Source organism: Notothenia rossii, assembly GCF_949606895.1.
Source record: "Notothenia rossii genome assembly, chromosome: 11".
NCBI lineage: Eukaryota > Metazoa > Chordata > Actinopteri > Perciformes > Nototheniidae > Notothenia > Notothenia rossii.
Window position 1 is genome coordinate 46793713 of NC_136910.1, and position 19578 is coordinate 46813290.

The window sequence follows — 19578 nt, forward strand, 5'->3', positions numbered from 1 at the left end:
ATTTAATGAAATCATATAATGTTTTGTACGTTCTGAAATATAATATATTTTTAGGCAGGATAACTGAATGCTAGTATAGGAATGACAACTGGGACTAAACTCATGTTGTGTACTGCGAAGAAAAAATAAATTGAGACACAAACCCATACTGTGCTCTTTGAGGGCCATAACAATGAAAGACAAGGCAGGGCTTATGTTCCCATGGCGACTTCCTCAGTGACCCTCGTAACAACCTCGGCCCCCTGGGAGATCAGTCATACTCCTGCATGCTCACACACACAAACACACACACACACACACACACACACACACTCACAAACACACACTCACAAACACACACTCTGAAGCCCCCCTCTGAGCGTGGCCATGAGTGACTGTGTGTTTCTGGTCTGGTTGCTGCTGCTGCTGGTCTATCAGCCTCTCAGCCATTACAGCAGGAGGGAGACGAGGAGAAGGAGAGAGAGGGAGAGGGAGTTGAAGGACAAGCAGATGAGTAGGATGGAAGAAACCACATTTCAAAGACAGATGGGTGATGAAAGAAGACGAAGAAGAGGGCTTGTAAAATAGTCAGCAGGGGAAGTAGAAGACAAGGAGGAGGGAGGGTTTAACAACAGGCAGAACCACCTAAGAGTGAATGCAATTACAATGGCAGCATGTCCACTGCCTTTTATTTCCTGGGCATTTAAAGTGTACTCACATATCAGCTTGATTACCTTTTAAAATGCTCAACAGGGAGGCGAGTCATGATAGATCTGCTGTGGTGGAGATAAAGGGGAGAAGGGAGAAGTGGAGGGGATGGATTGAGACTGGGGGAAGGGAACATGGCTGCTCAATGATCATGTTAAACAATCACCACCCGTTCCTCCCTTCCTCCACCCATCTCTCCTCCCCTCCCCCTCGGCCCCACACTCCGCTCTCCCCCTCGGCGGCTTCGCCATGACATGCTCACACATCACGCTCACGCGCAGATGAGTTCCCACACCGACACCGGCACGCATTCCTGGTGCGAGCACGCGCTTTGTTCTGCTGCCCTCATCCCCAAGAGGGATTGTAAAACTGAAGCTCATTGCAAAAGAGTAGAAGGGAGGTGGGAGAGGCGGGGAAGACGAACAGGAAGTGGGTGAAGAGAAACAGCAGCAGAATAAAACAAATGATTGTTCTTCCCTTCATGTCCCTCATACTGTACATGGCAGCTTCATTAGCAAGGTTGTATGTGTGTTGCCATGCTAACTTGTCATGAGTAGTATCAATAGTTGTGTTAGTGAATATGACAAACAGTGGGGCTTTTTTTCCAAGAACAGCTTACACAACAAATTACACTTGCTGAGGTCAGGAGACACAAAGACATTACTCCACCATAAGGTCAAGCAAAGTGAGCACTCAGAACATCAGGCAGTTTACAGAAAAACTGTATGCTCCGAAACATGGTAGAAGTTTATCCTGGAAGTAGCTCTGCAAAGACTAATGAAGTAATGTTCCAAAGGTGTAAAAGTGCAATTATTTTAAGATTTGATTTCTAAAAATGTAAGACAAATGTTGAAACTGGTGATTTAGGGTACACCCACATCTCAGTATTTGATAGAAGTGAATACAATGTTCAAATAATTATGGAATTATCACTAAGGTTCCAAAATATAAATAACAAACTTAATGAAAAGTGTAATTTCCCCTATAATCTGGCTCGCTATATATAAAGGCAGATGGCACACTACTCAGACCAAGTTTAATTTGCAGTTTTTCTTTATGAGTATAACCTACGATATTGGGTATTTTTCAAAGCAGCCTAGGGGCCTTCTCATTACGAACTTTATGATCCAAAGCCTACTGACTCATTATGAGAACAACCAAGTTTAGCTGCATAGTGTTAAATCTGAGACTAAAAAAGTTGCACACCTCGACGACAAGGTCCTTTTAGAAAGTGATGAAGCGAAAATACATTTAGGAACAAGCAAGCTCAGCAAGGTCGTGACTGACTCCGCCATAAGAGTTGATCACAACAGAAATGCACATGAGACGAGAGACTCTCATTCATAAATTCCTGTCTTTTCAATATATCGCATCTTATTATGCATTACTGCACTTCTGCCTGACTGAAATGTGCTTTCTTTTTTACCAGCTTAGAGATTAGCATACAGTGAGTGAGTGCTGGGGAAAAGTTGGTTCAAGTACAAAACGGATAGAACTTTTAAGAGTAAACCACCCACTCAAAAAACAAACAGAAAAGACGGTGGTTAAATGTCAGTCTGTAATAGCCCTGTCGCCATAGTAACTGGAGACCTGATTTTAAACAGCACTGACCATTAGCACTAACACCGAAGCAATCTTCCTTTTTATTTCCTTCGACAACCTTTACATATATTCGAGGGCGTCTATCCTGTCACAAAGTGTCCTCTGATGCCTTTTCTTCTTCATTTGTTCTCCGCATTATCACTCATTTAATTCTTCTCTCGCCCTCTACCTTTTTTCCTCTGTTTACTCCACTTATCACTCCCACTCATACTGTCTCCTTCAATCTGTACCATCTTCCCTACCTCTTTCGTGTCACCATGCATTGCTCCTGCCTCCTTTAGACCTCTGAAGACACACAGTAGACACGTGTATCTTTACAATACTGGAGATGTAATGCATTCAATATTTAAGTGTCTTGTTTCTTACTCTGACTTTTTCTTTATGTTACTGCATATCATTATACATGATGTATATGTTTCTCTTCTTAGGGGATTCAAATGTAAGACAGAAATAAAAGCAGACAGGAGCTCTGTAGGGTTTCATATATTGCACATTTCTGTAAACTGATTTCACACTGCAATTACAAGTCAAATAACATTTACATTACAGTATTTGAAACCTTGCTATTGAACTTTTGAACACAAATCAAATGTGGTTTCCTCAGGTTTGGACATTGTAGTGTTAGTCACAGAATGGATGATATTTTTGTGCCAGTTTTTGTGGGTATTGTATTGTTTTTCACAGTGCATTTTGTCATATGCCACAGTTGTGTGATTATTTCATCAGTGCAGCAGACACGTAGTAACGTCTGACTGTTCGGAGATTTTTGTCAGTTGAGTGACTTCTTGTGAATACCATGTTTGCTTGACACGCTGCGCTTAAAACACAAAGTGACGCACAGCAGGATCTATCAATCTCTTGAGTCAGAGGCGCTGTCTTTGCTTGTGAGTGGCACTGCTGCTCAAAGTGATTTTCAAAACCGAGTGCTGCCCTTGCTCCCTGAGGAAGTGTACATCAGCTGGACAGACAGAGAGAACAAGTGGTGGAGAACAGAGAGGCCGACAGAGACAGCAGAGCAAATGGGAGGAGAGGCTAAACAGACAGAGAAAGGGATCAGGGAAAAGGAAAAGAGACAGAAAGTGGAGATAAAGAGAGGCAGTGAATGCAAACGCAAGGTAAAAAGTGAATGACGTGTCTGGCAGGGTGCCAAGGGTGTTATCTTTTCTGGGTTGACAGGTTCTAAATTCGGAGTGTTTACTACAGTTTTGAATATAGACTATTACTGTTAAATAACTCTAAAGGAATACAGAGATGTGCCTTTGTGCACGTTCCGTATAGAAAGACAACTGCTGTCACAAAGTGAAACTGCCCTGTCACTTTCATATAGTGAGGCAACATGTGTCCTCCGGAATATGCAAAGGTACATACTCATAAAAAAAAATGACATTGCGGTAGATTTCTTTATGGAAATTATTTGATCCCAACTTGATCCTTTGTTCTGAAGCCAAATTGGTCCAGATGTCATCAGAGTTTATATAGGCATCTTAGCTGGACAGATTAATAAACTAGATACATCTTCAAACAAAGTCATACATTTTTAAATGCCTTTAAGCATCTCAGATTATATCATTCACAGTTTTAATATTTGGATGCTTATTGGAGACATATGGAGATGTTTTAAAACACAATATAACCAGTCAACCTGGATGGATTAATCAAACTGGTTAATCCTAGGGGTCAAGGGGCCTGAATAACAAAATACCCCATGCACCCTAAAATAACAGCAAAGAGACACTTGACACCTAGAAACATCACAAAGACACCAAAAACATATACATAACAACCCAAAATAAGACACAAACTACCACACAGAAATGTAAAAGGACTAAAAATAAATGCTGGACAATCATAGAAATGGACAATGACTGCAGAACAACTGAAAAACCACTGCAAGGAGATGCAACACCTCTACAGAAGGACACAAAATGACTGAAATGATACTTTTTAGAAAGTACTGTCTTGTTTTATGGAGACACGGTGGGAGGAATCTGACATAGTGTTACCTAAGGGCCCATTGTCTCACAATCTGTACATGTCAGTCAAACTAAAACTATCTAAGCTATGCCCTTCTGAGGGATACAATGACATGTGCCATGCTGTTGCTTGGGGAGAGAAGGCAAAGTGAGGAAAAAGTCTATAATTAGAATGATATCATTGTCAAGTGTCAAGGAGCAAATGTAATTTAATGGTGTCTTATCTAATTCAGGGAAGGGAAAAGGAATTATATTCATTTGAGGCCAGTGTATTACCCTGAACAGAGCCTGTAGCCAGAGTGTGTGTGTGTGTGTGTGTGTGTGTGTGTGTGTGTGTGTGTGTGTGTGTGTGTGTGTGTGTGTGTGTGTGTGTGTGTGTGTGTGTGTGTGTGTGTGTGTGTGTGTGTGTGTGTGTGTGTGTGTGTGTGTGTGTGTGTGTGTGTGTGTGTGTGTGCGGTGTTCGTAATATTACACTTTTACATGTTTTTCAATAATGAATTAGCTTAGGGACCGACTCGGGATAGAACTGTCTGCTTTTTCGCACCATGAGGTCCAAACAGACTGTCTCCTCTGTCACTGCAACTTTTCTTGACTGTCACTGAACTTAGAAACCGGGAGTGAGCCAGCCGCAGCCAGCAGCTACTGTTACGATCCTGTTTAAAGTTGTGTGCACACTACACACAAACAAACATGGGGAGATTATTTGTGCCAAGAGTGAGCGGAAGGTGCTGAGATTTTCATTATTGTTATTGTTATTATTCAAAATGAAAGAGTTTGCATGAATCTCTCTCGACTGACTAATATTCTGTGGTAACAGCAGTTTATTTCTGAGGGGCCGTGAGACTGGAGATGCTGTCGAGTTGTATCGCCGCTCTTGTCTGTTAAATTTATGCAGCGCTAAGCAGAAACAGTAACTACTACTCATGCTATTAGAGGGAAGTTGCTGGAAGTAAGTGTGTGTTTTAGAGTGGGGAAGAGATGTTGGAATAGTGTGCTCTAAAAGGCATTCATATTTGCTTTCCCACTTAACAATTGTATGTATTCACACCAAGAAACACACACAGTATGTACACTTTCCTCCACTATGCTGTAAATCAGACAGCGGCCAGTTTTACTCATGTGTTAGTTTTAATTATGCTCGATTACTGTGTGTATCGAATGGCCTCGATGCACCAAGCTGACATTCATCCATCTGGTGGCGCTGGGCCATTATTGAGACCCTGTAGCAGACTACTGTGGCCTGTGGTTTTTGGTATGTGTCCAGAACTGCTGGCACATGTCATGACTCATCAGTGCCATACCGTAAACAGACCTAACTGGAATATAATATGTTTGGTTCTAACAACTGTTGCAGGCTTTTGTCAGGATTACTGGTTTTCTTCATTACTGGATATATTCAGAAGCTCATAAACAATGTACACACTCATTTATTTATCACTTTTGACCTATTATACATTTTTGGTCATGTCCCTCTGCCTTGCTTTTTTTCTCATTTCATTTTGCTGTGTTCCGGATGTTCTTGGCTGTTTTTCTTTCCCTCGTGCTGCTGCTGCCTCCAGCTGTCACTCCTCTGGCTCTTCTCCCATGAGTCTCCGTTCTGTAAATCACTAGTTTCACAAGTTTTCTACTTAGTTTTGTTTGTCATAGAACTTCAATCCTTTTACAGCATGTGTTTTTTTCAGTTCATGAAAGTGAATTCTAAAATGTTTGTAGTTATGTCCCCGCTGATCTATTTCACAATGACTTAACCACTTTGTATATGCTGTCTATGATCAAGCACCAGTCTGAATGCTCTCAAAAAAAGGATTTAAGTGATACAATTAGCTTATTATGTCAGGCCAAAAGTAAAGATGAAGGTCTACAGTAACTGTCACTGAATTTAAAAAACCTTAATCACTTTTTAAGTCCACCTGTTACCATGACAAGAGCTGAAGTGCTCTAAGGATACATTTTTACCACTCACAAAACTCAGTTTCAGGGCCCTTCAATCCATCAGCTGTGAAGTTCAAAGCACTGTAATATCTCTGAGCTAACTTTAGCTCCTGCTGGTGCCAAGATTATAGCCTGTCACACCCCGGCTAGTGGTATTATTTTCACAGCAGAGGGTAGAGCATGGCATGGCGGAGGGGAGGAGGAGGAAGTGCAGTGGCAGTGATTATGTGCAATTATGATAAAAAAGTGAAAGCCCATTCCTTCAACCATTCAGGGCAAAAGACAAATTTGGAAGAAGATGCTCACATAATGACAGATAGATAGATGACATTCTTTAAAAATATTTCTTTGTTGGATTTTTATATAGTTCAAAGTGAAAGGCATTGTTTGAAACTGCAGTAAAATAAGTTTGTCTGCTGCAACATGACACACACCATACACAATTTGAACTTATGAACGCTTTTTTGACACTGACATGTTGAGAGCCTTTATCTGAGCACAAAAGCAAAAAAAGTGTCCTCCAAATGAGCCAATTACAGTACTCGACTGTGACACAATACATGTTCCATTATGTTTCTGTGCACATTATCAAAGCTGACTGCTTCCCGCCACAGGCTCGAGTAAATACAGGTGACAGCTTTATTAGATCCCTTTTGGGTTAAGCATGGTAAAGTTCACTAGTCAAAAGATATTTGTAGCAATAAGGAGAGGAGAGGTTGATCTAAAGGAGAATTGCTTTGAGAGAACCATGTTTTTTCCCTGAAACATGGAAATGGGAACATAATTAGCTTTGCCTTTGTGGTTATTTCTTGCTTCAAGGTTTAATTTACAAACTGCGCCAAAACCCCGTCTTCTTGTTGAGCAACATTACAGGTGCTTCGTTATCTACAATTTGGCCACGTTATAGTGCCACAACATTCTCAGATAATCCTAAAAATGTATTGGGACTCCAGAGGAAAACCTTGAAAAACTACCACTGTCTAAAAATAAAGTATGTGTTGCACAAGGAAGGGCATGCTTCGTCATTTCCAGTGCATGCACACCGCGTGTAATGTTACATTACATCAGCATGCAATCTGAACTGGAACAGCGACTAAGCAAGGTCATTCAGATGGATGAGAGACATTTAGCAAGCTATGTAATTAAATGAAGAGACCCCCAGGTCACCATTAGGTCTCTCAAACGCCCTCATGGTGCTCTATTCCTACAAGCCGAGAGCAATCTTTATGATATATCATCCACAGAGGGGTACTTATAACAGAAATATTTTCTGGGCAATGCAGTGGGACTCATGAGAGGAATAAAAACTATTTCTGGTTTCCAATTATCGTTGCATATAAAGAATAGTTCCTTTTTTAATTCTCCCTCAACCCCCAAATCTATCTCCCCACTGCCTTCTGGATTTCCCTGGTACCTGATTCAAGGTCAGAGTTGGGGGCGAGCCAGGCTTGTCAGTGCCTTTCAGCGGAGGGATGAGGTTCGAGTTCAGGGACACAAAGAAACATTTGTGTATGCCTGGTGAAATGTTACGCTGGAACAGGGTGAGCCAGGATCCTGAGAGGGAGAATCAAGTAATGCAGCAGTCAGGGTCAGTGCAGCCAGACGGGGAAATATTATGACAAGGCTTAAAGAGGAAGTTGAGGATATATTTCTACTTGTATTATGGCTTAATGGAGATAAAAAAATTAATTAATAAACATCCAGTCAAATCAATTTTGCACCATTTCATCATCGCTTAAACTCACTTTCATTCAGTTAAATTATTCATAATGTTAATGTTTAGTGAACTTATCGTCTTCCTCATGGGGGAACATTTGAACATGTAGGCTTCAGTATCATTTGAATTCTAACTTGTATTGACACAGTGACATTTCATGCATCTTCAATGTAGCCTCAAAAGGGCTTTTTAAACAAACCAATTCAATTTGAATTCAAACATTGATTGCAATTTCCCTTTTATAGAGGATTAAAGATGTACCTCTACAGAATATGTTTTTGCTGGTGAAAACCCCTTTCTCTAGACACACACTATACTAAAATATATGAACATTTCTATTGTTCAGGTGTTACAATTGACTCAAATGAAATTAATTGACATACTATACAATCTTTCTATATTTTCCTCTTTGCAACTGCAAAATTACCCGTGTTTGTAAGTGACTGTTTATTTATTCTAACAAAAAGGCATTGCATTCAATTTGAAAAACTCTTAAAGGGATAGTTTAACATTTTTAGAAGTACGCATATTTGTTTTCGTTCAGAGTGATAAATAAGAGGATTGAACGCCTAGTTAGTTTAGCATAAATACTGGTGCTATGCAAAAATGTGAACTTTAGAGAAAGCTGGGCTAGCCATTTCTTCCTGTTTCCAGCCCTTATGCTAAGCTAACTGTCTCGTGGCTGTGGTTCCATATGTAACTCACAAACCCTAAAATCTAGTCTCAGCTAACTCATGGCAAGAAAGTAAAAAAAAAGAAAAAGTTGAAGCAATCCAGCTATACAGCAGGACAGGTTGTGCTCCAGAGGAAAAGTAATGAAGTGTACTAAGTGGATCACAGTGGCGCTTCATTATCTTAATGATGGTGCATCACACATCAATGTAATGTATGTGAAGGTAGTTGTGATAAATGTTGCATTAATAATTGCATTCATTTTCTTCCGATAAGATGATACTGAAGGTGAAAGCTGTAACTACTTTTCCAAACACTAGTTGAATGCTCGCTGATTGCTAAGTTTATAAGAGGGTAGACGCCGACTCATCGACGACAGAGAGCTATAATCAAACAGATTATGTCACAAAGAAAGGTTCATTGTGTCTTTCTTTTCATTATCAAATCGGAGTTCTGTTATCTAAGAGCTTTTTGTGACGTGAAAACACCTGGCATAGGAACTTTAGCACTCAGAAGAATGTCAGTAATTAAACATTTTCAAACGTTATGTGTCAATGTGTCAGAGAACCATGCACTGTGTTCTTTGGATATGGCTGAAAATACATGACGGAAATCACTCTTTGACAGCTACAGCTGTAATAGGGCTCATCCCATTGTTCTCGGGCATGTTATTGTCTCTTGTGTATGACTCGAATACACCACCTACTGTGTACTTCTCCCCCATTCCACTGAAAGCCTGTCAACAGCCATTATTCCTAGCAAGACCTCTGCTGTGATCCCTGCCATGTTTTATCAAAGCGTGGCACTTTTCCAAAGCCCACTGTCTGAGCATGTTAGCTAGTGCTAAAATTATTACATGTGATTGTTTATGAGTGCTTGTGTGTGTTTGTGTGTGGGTGTGCCTGCTGCTATTCTCCTCTTTGCCCCTAACCTCTTGTCACTCGTGGGGACGAATACCAAAAAATGAAGCTGAGCAGACAAGTATGCCTTTCACCAGTACTATTTCACAATGTGTGGATGTGTGAATGTCTGTGAGTGTGTGTGTACGTGCGGGTGTGTTTGTGTAGGGTTAAATAATGGACAGTGTTCATCGCCTCACTGCAACACATCCCTCACACACTGCTCTGATTAATGGTGCCCCAGGAGATACACACTGCCTGCACAAAAAACGAGTGTGTGTGTGTGTGTGTGTGTGTGTGTGTGTGTGTGTGTGTGTGTGTGTGTGTGTGTGTGTGTGTGTGTGTGTGTGTGTGTGTGTGTGTGTGTGTGTGTGTGTGTGTGTGTGTGTGTGTGTGTTTATCTATTATTATCTAGAAATGATATGTTGTTTATTATTAAATGAATACATTGGCTGAATGCACAATAGGGTCATGGTACTTAGTATACCATAAACAAGCCGAATAGATTTTATGGCTGCATGGGGCTGTATAACAAGCTGTAAATACAATATTGACATATTATCATTTGATATACATTCGGTGGACAAAGAGGAATAGTCATTTAGACATTGAGTCATTGAGAATAATATTTGGAGGGAATGATCAGGCTTCTTAGCTGGTTAAAGCTTCCCTTTAATCACCAGCTAGTTGCTAATATCTCTCTGCTGTTTGCTGCTGAGCAGGTGGCAGAAAACTGCCTGCAGCAATCAGAAACAACAGTGATAAGTAAAGAGTGAACCAAAACAATAGATTAGCAGGATGTAAGAAACTAAACAATGAGCTGGAAGATACCGAAACACTCAATTAAGATCAGGGGAATTGCAGAGTTGGGGGATAATTCTCTGAGGCTTTTTTATCCTTTGTTATTGATTCAAACAAATATTAAAATATTGATTAGTAACACTTTAAGCCCATCGTTATGATCAGATAGATTTTTGATATTTAACAAAGCTCTAACTTAAGCAGTGCTGTTAGTGAAGATTTGATAAAAGGCCTGCAGTACATTACATCACTATATCTCAGCTTAAAGGTGGGGTAGATAATTCACTTCAGAAACACTTTTTGTTATATTCCATGGAATGCTCTTAACATCCAGATAGCAATGAATATATTAAATGCTTTGACAATAAATACATTTAAAAAATTCATCTGTGGAAGACGTGGCACTGTAAAAAGCACGACCATTTTAGCCGCCCCGGCTAAAATAACTGGATGGCCTACCTGCCTGTCAGCCTTCCATCTGTGTACAAACTTATCTCGTGCCCTCATTGGTCATGTGCGTTCGTGTGTGTTGGAGGAGGGGCTCTGTAAGGAAGTCTGAAGGAAGGGGCAGATTTTTTTCGGCTACGTAGTTTCAAATTCTAGCGCACTCGAGCTGGTTTCTCCATTCTTACCTACCCTACCTTTAACCCAAATTTCAGACAGACATTCAAACTCCTCCATTTTTCTGTTCTCTGTTCCTGAAAAGTCCCAAAATCACCACATGTATCTCTTCGATTTAACTCTAAGCCTAACACTCTGTTCCTGATGTTCCTTCATATTGATTTGGTTGGTGGTCTGTGTGGCCTGGAGATTGGATTAGAGTCCCGCTGTACTCCTGCCTGAGGGGAGTAGCTGTGTTGTCTGTAGATAGGGCACATATACTGCAGAGACAGACTGATCTATTCTAACTTTATAGAGCCTCCATGGAGAGAAATATCACAATGAAAGCTAATGGGGTTTAGACAAGATATCCACAGAGGAATTCAACATGGTTTAAAGGTGTTTCAGGGTGAGAAGGTCAAAGCTGTCAGTCAATAGTACACACATAGACTTGTGTAGTCCAGGATGTACAGACAGGCACAAATTCAATGTAAATTGCATACTGGGATAGCAGTAAAGAGCATGACTCTTTGCATTTACCTCACTATTGTTATGTTTTCATCATTTCAGGTTGTGTTCGTGTCACAGTTGAGTTATATCTTGACAACGTCAGGCTATGCTGCTGTGTGCTTGCTGCTGGTAATGGCTTGCATCATTGAGTCATAGCTTAGCAACAAGCCTGCTGTCCTATTTTCGGTTTCAGGCAATTATCCACAATGCAGTCAGTGTGATTGTGTGGTCCAATGACACTTCCAGATTGTGCATGTAATGAAGGGCGAAAGGTCTGTTCCCACATCTGTCAAGTGTCTGCAGGGTTTTCCCCAAATATACAAGAATGTTGCTAAACCTGGAAACTGAGTCACAACTTTTTCCACACTGACAGTAGCACGCTATAAGAAAAGGTAAAATAATATATATATTTAGAAATGCAGAGCTGATCTGTACTTGCTAAAACTGGATCATAGAGATAAAGCCAAAAGCATCACCAGGAACATGATTTACAGATGATGATTCTAACTCTTAATGTCAACATCTATTCCTATATATCACTGTTAGAAGGTCATACAAATGTCCTTAAATGCATGAAATGAAATGCAATTTGAGGATTGGAGAACCTGTTTCCTATGATATTTGCAAGATTATTCCAGAAAATCTCCACTGATTATAAAAATGCATCTTTAATGTGCAAATTCTGAGCTAGCAAAGGCAAATATGTTTTGCATTAATAGTAACAACTGAAAGCCCGTTAAGCTCCATATACATCTTGCATAGTGCCTCAATTCTACATGTAAATGAACGTCTGTGTGGAAAAAGTTCAGTTCAGCGATTAGTTTTGTTTGATTTAGGTTGCTGTTGTTGTGTAACAGATAACTGCCTCAGTGAGCAGGTAAGGGTTCAGATATTGTTGATGGCTGCTGCGGGGCTCCAACTCTTTAGTTATGTGACAGCCTCAAATTCTTTACAATGTGAGGAAGGCAGAGAAAAGCAATTACTTTTGACAACCTGAATGACATTACAATGTTTGTGATTAATGCGAGTTACTTTCAAGAGTAAAATGAAAATTTAAAGCCTCCATGCCCAAGGCTTCTTCCTGTAATCCAGCTGCTGTGGAGACTGAAAAGAGGTAATTAAAGGGAAGCATTGATCTAATAAGCTGAGAATGAGGTCAGTTCAGTTTCAAGTCAATCATACTGCTGCAAATGTTCTTATGACATTCTGGATCATTCAGCCGAGTCATTTCTACCCGCATGGAAACTGTAATATAGACTACCTGAATCTACAAATTAATTAAGACTGACTGTCTAAAGGACTAGGAAGATCATAATTTTGGTATTGTGAAGCACACACAAAGATACGCTGCTTAAATGAATTACATGAAACAATTAAATATTGAAAGCAATTTTTGCATATAAGCAAGTCAGTAAACGATACAATGCAATGCAATGGCAAAAAAGCAAGAGAGATAACAGTAGATCCACTTGACAAATCTGCAGAGCTCAATCAGCTAACCATAGATCAACATCTCCATTTGTTTTTGCCTTGACCTCTGACTTATGGGCACAGATCATACACATATGTTTCCTGCTGATTGATTCTTCATTAAGAGATGTCTCTCATTAGGGAAACAATGCTCTCAGAATGCTGATTCATTGTGAAAACCCTCACTTAGCCCTTCTTCCAAAACATAAGCTAAGGTTCTTCCTGAACCACTTCTGGTCAGGGTTCTTGGAATCTTTATGCCAGTTTTAAGCTCAGCCGTGTATCAATGATGTGTCATTAACTTAGGGTGAACAATGTAGAGCGTAGTAAGTAAAAGAAGAAAGATGGCGGATGGCATTGACTTAAACCGAAAAACAAGTATGGACCTACACTTACTAAAATCATTGAACATTCTTTTTTTAATCAGGCCATTTCTCACTTAACTTCTCTCTTTGTGCCTTTTCAATCCTCTATTTCCAACCTGTAAAACATGACAAGCCCACTGAAGATTTCATAGTTCACACTTCAGGTCAAGTGCTAATGTTTGGTTTCTGCCGTTAACAAACTTTCGGATTGAGCACCAATTTATTTTTGGTCACAATGGTTCAAACTGTTAAAAACCAATCAACGTAATGTTGGTGGAAAAGATTGTATCACAAGTGCACATTTTTTTAGTATTGCTTTTATAGTATTATTGTGGTGTTCTGTGTAGGCTAGTATTAACGCAAAGACAGCATTTACATTTGTTTTTACTTTTGTGACTATTATTGTCACCAGAATTATTTCCTTCCCAAAGTTGGTGTCATAGTACCTGCGTTTCATATTTCTATTTTTAGATTCAACCATAGACTTACGGATATGTATTTTATTACTTTTAAAGCAGTGGGCATGAACAAAAGTCTCTGGGTTATAAATGCATTTGGGGTCCTGGCTCGGTGCATGCATAAGAGATTATATATCTGTTTTCATTCAACCGTGTGCTCGGCTTGAATATTTCACATCTCAAAATCTCAGCAAAATCCCTTCTCTGTTCATCTCCCTTCTTCTTATGCACACTTTCCATCTTATTAGTCATCCAAAAACCCTGTTTTCCTTTGTCTTCATCCCTTCATCCCCTGTTTCTCCCATCCATTCTTCATTTCCATCTGTTTGGGTATCACCTTTCCCCGTCTGTCTTTCACACCACCTTCTTCATCCACTCCATCACTTTGTATCTCCATTTCACAATCATTCATCAAATCCCTTCCTATCCCTATTCCTCAACTCATCTTGACCTTTTTTTCCCTCTCACTCCATGTCAATTAGCCACTCGCTCTGTCTTTGTTTTCTATCACCTGCTCAGTCACTTCAACTCTCCACACTACCACAATCCATTTGTCTCTTTGCACTCCTGCAGCTTGTTTCTGTTGCTGCTCTGCTGTTGAATGCTTATTTCCTTCTCTCTCTCACACTTCTTTTCCTTATGTGTTTCAGCCTGAGATCCCATCTATAATATGAGCAGCATTTGTGGGATGATTCTATTACATGTTTCCTAACTGCTTGATAATTCAATAAGCACCACTGAGATGACACACAGTTATAATCTACTTAATGAGGCCACTGTGCTGATTAATTGTGTGCTTTCTCTTCCGCCATTTCTTCTCTCCCTCCTCTTCTCTTTTCCACTCTTTCTCTCTGCCCCTCTTCTGCCATCCTTCTCTCTTCTTGCTCTCTGCAGGGTGTTGATGGAGAGCCATTCGAATGACAGCCGGGACAGTGGTCATCACTGGTGGAATTCTAGCTACGGTTATATTACTCCTTATCATCGCAGTACTGTGCTACTGTAGGCTACAGGTGAGGCCACAGATGCTTTCAGACAGTGTTATATTCCCTGTATTTTCTCAGAACGTTACCATGAGCTGCGAGTTAAAGGTGTCCTTCAGAACCTATTCATAAGCATAGCTGCTTTAATCAGGGAAATTGTGTTTGCGACCTCAAATAGCAAGGTTAATAGGCGTGTTCCTTTAACCCAAAAAATGTAATTGATGAGTGTAGCAGCATTCTTTGTCTGTGTCTGCCAAGGCTTCACAAGCTTGGGTTTTACTGCAGTAGAAAATGTTTCTAGATCTGTGTTTAGAATTGCATAAAAATACAGCGATAGACAGGCATGTTCATCACGGAATAGTGGCCCTGATTTGTTTTACTCTTAAAGACAATTTCATCTTTGTAAGGATAGGTGCCCTTTAAAATGATCATGTTCCTTTAAAACACACTGATATAGGTTTCAACAAAAAATAGACTATTTATAGCCATGCTAGCAGCTATTCAATGCTCAGCTAGATGCTACTGTCCGACATGCTAACAAGGACATCTCTAACGTTCTGGTGTTCAGTAGTTTTTATCTTGATAGTGTTGACCATTTTAGTTTAGCATTTCAGCATGCTAAGATTTGCTCATTAGCACTACACAGTTGTTATGATCCTAAACCACAAATGAAAATGATGATGGGATGTGAAAGAAAGTCAGGGTTTTACCAAAGTTAACACGATTCATCCTGAGGGTAATATAAATGTCTGTTCCAAATGTCAGAATGGCAATGATGAGACATTGCCATTCCTTGGGCCATTCTGCTAGCGTAGCTAAAATGTACATTTATGGTAATGAGGCAAACACTCTCTGTGTGTCAGTCATGGTCCTGGTCTTTGGCTGTCAGAGCATGTAAGCTTGTACATTAAAGACAGAAAGATCTTAAGGTAAATCATCTCTTCGACAGTGAGTGGAATAGGAAAGGTCCAAGATTGCTACAACACTGTGAAGAATAAAAGCCAAAAAGAAATAGCCATAATATCTTTGATCTTTATGCATCGTCATGCATGATCCATCTTTCTAAGGGGTTGTGCTCGGATATTCGGATGTATTTAGGTGAAAAGAACCACTTTTCATGCTTGAAGAACTCCAGATAGTTTGAAATATCACACTAACAACACCACCGGGAAGCATTACAGTTTGTGGATTGCTATTAAAGCATGTGGGTTTATTTCTGTTTTAAATGATGCCGTTTCCATTCTGTTAAACTGAACTACTCCCCTGTGCATTTCACTGCTTGGCCTTTCAATAGTGTTAAAAATATGTTTGGCAAACAAATTTGAAAAAAATTAAACAAAGAGCCTCATCATATCAAGTTTTAAAATAGTTTAATATTTCTGGGAGTATGCTTAATTTATGACTGAGATGAGTTTAATAAAAGATTGATATCTATCGTTTGAATTTAAGGCTACAGACAGTTAACAGTTTGAAACAGCTAGCTTGGCTCTGTCAGAAAGTGACAAAATCCAGCTACCAGTAACTGTAAAGCTAACTAATGATCTTGTTTCTTTAGCTAGTATAAAAACTTGTGGTGGGACAAAATGCTGTTATTGGCGTTATCTTAAAGGTAATGGGCACAAATGTATCTTTTTGTGAGTCAGCATGTAGAAAATTAATGGCAGGGTTGGTGCGTATCCAGCTCCTCCCATGTGTCGAAGTATCTTTGAGCACATCACTAAACTCTAAATTGCTCCCAAATGTTTGGCCAGGGCCTCGTATGGCAGCTCCTCCATATGCACAAAATCTCAGGATTTGTGGCGGCAAGCTTTGTCAGACAGTAGCCTACTGGAAAAACATTATTACTAGAATATAGATGCTGACCTATACCTTAATGGCTTTAAGTGCATTTCAATGAACTTGCCAAAGAATGTATTCTGCTGTGCTTCTGCTAACACCATGGCCATGCAGACTTTTCAGTGGAATAAATGCCTTTCGCTTTCTCTTTATTGATCATTATCTTTCTGTTATGCCACTTTTGAAACTCTTCTTTTGCTCATCTCTCTATTTGACATAATTTGGTCCCTAATATTCTCCCTGTCTCTCTATTCCTTCTTCTTCTGTCATCTCTGCTCCCCATCATCTTTCTCGCCATCTCCTCCTCCATCCAGTATTATTGCTGCAAGAAGGAAGAGTCTGAGTCGGAGGAGGAGGAGCCAGACTTCGCTGTTACGTCCCGCCTCCCTCCGGTCCACTCCAATCACAACATTGTGGCGGCTACGGCCGCCGCCTCCTCCATCTCCAATGGCCCCGCCCTTTTCTCCACCCCTCCCCTGGCCAGGAAACTGACACGCTCACAAACCTTCTGTCCATCCTGTACGCACTATGACCTGCCTTTCTACCTGCAGCCGCCCCCTCAGCCGCAGATCCACCATCAACCTGATGGCTTGAGGAACGGAGGCGACCGGATCAGCTACCGCAGCGTGCATCAGCAAGATCTGGACCTGCCAGTACCTGTGAACATTTCAAACTACCGGAAACCAAACCTGGCCCGGTCGGTCACGATGAGGGACATGTTCACTCGCAGCTGCAGCATCAGCACTGATGTTTAGCTGGGTGAGGTTTGAACTCGTTGTCAGTATGTGCTCAGATGAATAGGGATAGCCTAAACAAGACTCTGTTTTTGTCGTCTAGACCAGTTTAGTCCATAGTTTGGTCTAATCTTGTCTCCTTCTACTGGTCACCTTTCGCAGACTGAAGGACTCCGATGGCTCTCAGGACAGGATTTCCCAAGGTACTATGCTCAGGTCCAGACCTTACACTTGAGCCACGATAGTTTAAAGTATTGTGGATTTACCAATAACACAGACGTCTTGTTTTTGTTTTGTTTTAAATAGCTCTTTTTTTAACAATGAAAAAGGAATTTGTTTAACCATTTGATAAAGTTTGTGTCTTTTACTCGTGGCCTGAAAGACACACAGATTCCCTTAATCCATAATCGGCAGGGATTCTCTCTGTCATAGCTGCTATACTAACAAAATATGATTAGGAGAAGTCCAGTGTTTCCCTCTCCCGTGATGGGATGATCTGCCTGTTCCTCCATCCACAGATTATAAAGATTATAAAATATCACTCACCACCAGTGGAGGAAGGGGGGATGTCAGGTTTTAGCTGCCATCCAATGACATTTCAGATAACTTAGGCCATAATATTTTAAGACATAAATGGCTCACAGAAGATGGAAATCCCTGCTTGTTTTCCACAGAATTTCATAGAGGTCTCCATTTTGACGGTAGACTGGTTCCTCTGAGTGTCTGCTGACACAAAGAGTAACACACTTCAGCAGAGACGGACCTCTGTGTTCATGCAGGCGGAGTGACTGTAGGTGCCAAAGGGGGGATACTTTAGGTTCTTGCATTTGTGTGACTGTTCTTGCATGTGTGTGTGCGAGTGTGTGTATAACTTGATCAGTTGTTATACCGAGATTATTATTCCATTCACTTCAAAACAATCTTTCACCCCCCCTATGTAAACCAAACCCTGTGGTGGGTTGCAATAACATTTTAGACATTTCTTGTAATGGGTGAATGCATTAGTTTGCCCTTTAAATGTATGCTAATGTGAAGAGTGCTCCAACCAGATGACAAAACTTATTTTGTAAATGTTTATTTTACAGATTAAGGCTAAAACATACACTGAAGTTGTAATTGTGGCAGTCACAGGACATTTTTAAGGCAAGGCTTTAGTTATTTTAGTTCTTCTAGACTTCACTGAATTTCTTGTGTTGTCTCTGGTTTAGTAAATGGATTCATGGGCTAAAGATTAATTCCCATTTGAAGGCACATCTTTAAGTATTTAACAGGTCATAGTACACGCTTTAGTCTCTCTCTTCTCTCAACTCGATGGACTGAGAGACATTTGCTCTTCTCTGAGGTACTCAGAGAGTTCCTTCACGGGATTGTTTTTATTTTCTGCACTTGGCTGACCAGCCTATAGCTGGAGGAGCAGTTTTATGGACACAGAACACACGTTTCACGAATGAAATGATTTACCGCTTGATTTCATGAAGAAATGCTTGTGGCTTTGTGAGGGGCCTAAAGCTGATTGGATCGTCCCTCGCCCCCCCTTTAAAATGGATGGTATGCTGTTGTACCCACACTCCCTCTCTCTTTCTCTCTCTGTTGATTTTATCAGCGATTATACTCATTAATATTCCCAAAGGGTGAAACAGTGAGTGATTTTGTTATAAGTTTTCCTCTTGTGACATGTGTTTTCCTGCAAATACACTACAACACGAACACACACACACACACACACACACACACACACACACACACACACACACACACACACACACACACACACACACACACACACACACACACACACACACATATTCACACAGTTCTCAATGCTATGTTTTCCTTCCTTTCCTTTACAGATGTGACAGTTGCACAGGAAACTTTGTGCCATAAAGATTTATTAAAGAGAAATGTATTATTATTATGATTATTATTATTACAATTGTATATTCAAATGCAGTGTTGCTTTTTCCCTACAGTATATGAATTACTTGCTTTATTTTATGATCCAGCTGGTTTTTCAGACTCAGTACAGTGAAGCAGAAACGTTTCTGTCCTTGTTTCTAATATATAACTAACAGACACATTGTTGCTAATAAAATGGTGTGAAAATCTTTCTGAACTGTTTTGTTGTAATTTCCTTAAATTAACTGTTGTGTCAAATGGTTCAAATTCATGTTCTAATGTTTGTGGATGAATAGCCTTGGAATTCCTTTTGTTATATTTAAGTGTGTTAAAGGGGCCCTATTGTGCTTTTTGAGGTTTTCCCTTTTTTGTTATATTATAGGTTTGTGCATGTAAATGGTCTGCAAAGGCTAAAATCACAAAGCACCACTTTTTGAACATGAAAT

The 19578-nt window shown here is 40.2% G+C and overlaps 1 protein-coding gene across 1 annotated transcript in view; it reads left to right on the plus strand.

The window, feature by feature from the left end:
• Positions 1 to 19343, plus strand: part of LOC307024326 (protein FAM163B-like) — a 22980-nt gene extending 3637 nt beyond the window's left edge. The window contains exons 2-3 of the mRNA XM_079658383.1: positions 14581 to 14696; positions 16817 to 19343. Of these exons, the coding sequence (XP_079514509.1) occupies positions 14604 to 14696; positions 16817 to 17257 (534 nt within the window). The 5' untranslated portion in view covers positions 14581 to 14603 and the 3' untranslated portion in view covers positions 17258 to 19343. The remainder of the gene's footprint in view (positions 1 to 14580; positions 14697 to 16816) is intronic.
• Positions 19344 to 19578: the final 235 nt, after the last annotated feature.